The 4,483-nt window shown below is 59.4% G+C and overlaps 1 protein-coding gene across 1 annotated transcript; it reads right to left on the reverse strand.

Moving 5' to 3' along the window:
- Nucleotides 1-413: 413 nt before the first annotated feature.
- On the reverse strand, nt 414-2,894 carry NKX2-5 (NK2 homeobox 5). The gene is made up of 2 exons (XM_086758957.1): nt 2,486-2,894; nt 414-1,800 (listed from the first exon to the last, which is right to left on the reverse strand). Exons 1-2 carry the CDS (start codon nt 2,781-2,783, stop codon nt 1,193-1,195), a joined length of 906 nt encoding a protein of 301 aa, XP_086615083.1. The 5' UTR covers nt 2,784-2,894; the 3' UTR covers nt 414-1,192.
- Nucleotides 2,895-4,483: the final 1,589 nt, after the last annotated feature.

The raw sequence follows: 4,483 nt of genomic DNA on the forward strand, positions 1-4,483 counted from the left end.
GGATGCGCTCCTCCTCCGGCAGAGCCCGATTCCCTCGATTTATGGCTTTTGGGGTGTTTGTACCCCTCTTGCATTGCCTTTCTGGGAAGGGAAGAAGCCGGAACGGCGGAGTGACCGACGGGGGAGGTGTGGGTGGGGGGGGAGCGGAGCCGCCCCGACCACAGCCCGAGGCGGGGAACAGGATGCGGCCGGGCTGTTGGCTGAAAAAGCAGGTTTTAAACGATTTTTCGAAAGACCTTAAAATGCAAGCATCATTTGCTGGCGTCAAAAGAGGGGGGATTTCTGAAATTACGGGAGGGCTACACAAACCTGGAGGGGAGACAAGTGGGGAAAGGCTACCGGGAGCGGAGGAGGCGGCAGCGAGGGGATGCTGGGGGGCCTGGGCCGCACAAGGAAGGCCAGGGACGCGCAAAGTTAAGCCACTCACTTTAATGACAACTCGCTGATCTCCATCACCTTGTACAGCAAAGGGAAAGGCGGGCGGCGGGGCGAGGGGCGGACAGTGCATTCCCATACTAACTCGCGTTTTAGTGCATTGCCCTACGGGGAGCTGGCAGGTCGGAGTATCTGTAGTCCTCGGGTAGCATGGGATGTGGGGGGGGTCTGTGCTCCTCCCTGCGCTCCCGGGCCCGCTCCCGGTCGGCGTTAGCGGCCTCGCCGGGGGAGAGCTGGAGCGAGATGCTGAACTGCCCGGACAGCGGGGACCGGACGGGAAGTGCAAAAATTAAACGTGGATCTCGATAATAATTACTATAGAGTAAAAATTAAAAAAAAAAAAAGTTTTAGGGCTTGGCTCACTGCCGTTGGGAGCAGGTCAAGCAAAATGACCGGCTGCTTTATAGGAAGGAAGGAAGGGAATTACCGGGCTGAAGACCCCAGGGGAAAAGGGAGCGAGAGGGGCCGGGTGCGGGTGGGGCCGAGCCTCCCTGCGCGCTGCCCGGCTTGCCCCGCACCGAGCGCAGCCACCGCACGAAATCCCGCAAACTTCCCCGCTGGAAATAGCCGCCACGCTGGTGACCTCCGCCGGGATGCTCCAGGGACCTGTCCTCGTCCCCAGTTCCCACCCCCCTTCGGCAGCCTGGAAACGTCCCGAGACCGGCTCGCAGGCGCGGCCGGAGCCCTTCCATCCCCGGCCGCGGGGTCTCGCCGGTGGCCGCTGCCCACGGAGAAGGAGGGGCGGTGGCGGGTGGCTCTACCAGGCTCGGATGCCGTGCAAGGTGGAGATTCCCGCGTTCCCCTGCGGGATTTGCGTCTGCACCGAGTTCAAGTCCCCGACGCTGAAGTTGATGAAGTTGTTGCCGGGCGCCGCGGGCTGCACGCCCTGCACGGCGGGGTAGCTGCAGCTGTAGTTGGGGTTGCAGGCGGGGCTGTTGTAGTTGGTGTACGTGGGGTAGGCGTTGTAGCTATAGGGGTTGATGCCGACGTTGTAGGGCGAACTGTAAGGAGAAGATTCCCCCAGGCAGGGCTTCCCATCGCGCACCAGCACCGGCACCGCTATCCGCCGGGGGGGAGGGATGCCCACCATTTCGAGGGTCTGATCCTGTCTCTGCCTTTTGCATTTATACCTTCGATTCTGGAACCAAATTTTCACCTGGGTGGAGGTGAGCTTTAGGACGTTCGCTAGATGGTCTCTCTCGGGAGCTGAGAGGTATTTCTGCTGTTTGAACCTCCTCTCCAGTTCGTAGACTTGGGCTTGAGAAAAGAGGACGCGAGGTTTCCTCCTCTTCCTCTGCCTGGGGCGCTCGGTATCTTCCAGGTCTCTTTTTTCCTGCTCCAGACCCTTGTGCAGAGAGCACAGTTCTGCAGCAAAATAAACGGGCGAAGGAAGAAGGGGAAGAGAGGGGGGGAAAAAGTGCAAAAAAAAATTATAAAGCGATGTTCAATAAACTGCGTGCATCGTGAGCAGACCCTGGCTCGTCCCCGGCCTCGCTGTACCGTGGCCCCGCAGGCCGCCGCGGCCACTCGCTCCTTAATGGCTCTCTAGCAATCCCCCCCCCCTTTTTTTTTTGTTTTGTTTTGTTTTCTTTTTGTTTGTTTGTTTGAAAGCCAGGATGCTCCATGCAGCCATCTGAGTCGCGGCCGCCTGTGCCACAGCCCGGATTTATCGCCTGCAGCCCTTGTACCGAGACCTACCCCGACCCCACGGGCGTACGCTCCGCCGAGCGAGTGGGAAATGGGATTTGTCCCCCGTATTCCGGACAAGCTCGAAGCCACGCGTCTCGTCCCGCAGCTTTGCCCATCCCCTCGGGCAGCCAGCGCGGCCGCAGCCCCCGGCCTGGCTCAGGGCAGCCGCGGGAGTCCCGTGGGACGTTCCTCGCCCTGGGGTTGTCCCGCACCGCGGTGCCTCCCCCGCGCAGCCCCGCACCGTCCCCTCCTCCCGGGCAGTCCAGCCCTGGGTCGAGGGTCGCCTTTCCCCTCTCCTCCTTTTTTTTTTTCCTCAGCTCGGGGGCCACCGGCCGGCCCCGCTGTCGCTCGCTGGCTTTACCTTTCTTGTCCGCCTTGGCCTCCTTGGCCGAGTCCATTTCCACGTAGCTCTTGATGTAGTAGGAGCCGGGGAAGGGGGCGGCGGTTTTGGCCGAGTGGGCTTCGGGCAGCTCCTCCCGCAGGTCAGGCAGGGCTGGGGGCTCGGCGCTGTACGACGTCTCCTGCTTGAAGGTGGCCAGCATGCAGGAGGGGGAGGCCAGCGAGGAGAGCTCCATGGAGGCCAGGCCGCTCTGATGCTGTTCCAGATTCAAAATATCCTTGACTGAGAAGGGTGTCGTCGTCACTGGGCTAGGAAACATTGCGGAGGAGAGCGGGGCAGCGGCCGGAGCCCAGGGTCATGGAAAAGTGGGTGAGGAGCAGCCAACCTGGAGCAGTGGTGGAGCGTGGGCTGACGGAGGGGGCACATAGCATTCCCGCGAGTGGCCCTGGCTTGTGCACTGGAGGCAGGTAGGAGCGGACCATAAGGGAAGGGAAGGAGGGACTAGGCAGTTTTTGGGTGACTTTAGCTTTCTATTGGCCAACATTGCAGTGATGGTATGAGAGATGCAAAGTTCCATGTCACCTAATATAGTAATACATCTCAAAAACATCCCCGCTCATTTAAAGGGGCGGCACTGTATTTATCCAGCTTTCCCTCGCTGAGTTTGTTAATCCATTAAAAAAAAAAAAATCCAGAATGGCCTAATGTGTACAAAGCCACTATCTGATGCCATCTATCATACAGTCAGATTAAATAAACAGGCCAGGAGGAAACCATCAACCAAATATGTGTTGATTTCTTTTCTTTTTTCTTTTTTCTTTTTTTTTTTTTTTTAAGCGAGGGAACGGAGGTTTCATTTTTAATATTCTGCAATATCCGATCGCAGGAACTAGAAAACGCGAGTTCACTGTTGTGTGAAGTGCGCTCAAGGACAAATCCGCGCTTCAGGTTTATGCAGATATGCTGAAGCAGCGCAAAGCCCGCAAAATCCAGCTGATGGGAGAGAGCCCCTGAGCAGCCCCGGCCTGGCTTCGGAGGGGGAATGCCGGCTGGGTTTCCTCCCGCCTGTTTGTAAAGCTTTCAAAGAAAAAAAAAACCCAGCACGGTCCTCAAGAAACGCGGGTTGAAGGCCTTGCAAAATATATCGGGGTCCTGGAGGCGAGAGCAGAGCGAGTCAAAGCAACCGGTCCCCGGGCTGCGGCCGGGGGCCAGCGCCGGTGCTGGCCGGGTCCCCGCCGCCCGGGTGGGCGCAGGGGGGCTGCCCGCGGGCCCCGGGATCACAGCAATTTGAGGTGCTTGGAGTCGCTAAAACAAACCTTAGCGGCACAGCCGCGGGTCGAGGAGGGGCTTTACGGCGCTTTCTGGCTTCGAGAGGGGAGGAAAAAAAAAAACAATTTTTTTTTTAAATCTCCTCTAGTGACTTTTTTCGTGCGGACCGCCCGGCTCCGAGAAGGACGGGATGGGCTGAGCCCTGCTGAGCCCCGGCCGGCCGATGGCGGTGGGAGGTAAGGCAGAGGCCGGGGAGACAAGCGGAGAAGCCCCAGCGAGATGTGGTGAGTTGGAGGGGGGTCCCTCGGCCGAGGGGGTTGCAAAAGGATTTTGCAAATCCTTCCTCCTCCGGCAGCAGGAGGAAACCCCTCCGCAGCGGGTGCGACCGCGGGCACCTGCCCTCGCTGGGCTGCTCCTTCCAAGCCTGTCTGCCGCGGTCCCCCCTTCCCACTCCCACCCGAGGTTTGTTGTCTCGGCATTCTCGGGCTCCCTTCCGGGGCGTTTAGCTAGGGATGTTTGTGCGGGCGATGCTGCGATTTGGGTCCCGCTCTCCGGGGAGCGGTTTGTCCGCGAACCAGATCCGGACCTGGCGGTGGCAGTTGGAGGGATTAATGTGTACGGGGGCATGTGTGTGTGTGTGAAATATTGGTATTTAATGAGGGGAGGGGGGTGGCTAAGCGGCCATCTCGCTCTTCGCGGCTGCGCTTCTCAGGAAAACGGCTCGGAGGGGATTTTCCCGGATGGCAGGAG

Source organism: Chlamydotis macqueenii, chromosome 14 (genome assembly GCF_036417535.1).
Source record: "Chlamydotis macqueenii isolate bChlMac1 chromosome 14, bChlMac1.mat, whole genome shotgun sequence".
NCBI classification, from domain to species: Eukaryota; Metazoa; Chordata; class Aves; order Otidiformes; family Otididae; genus Chlamydotis; species Chlamydotis macqueenii.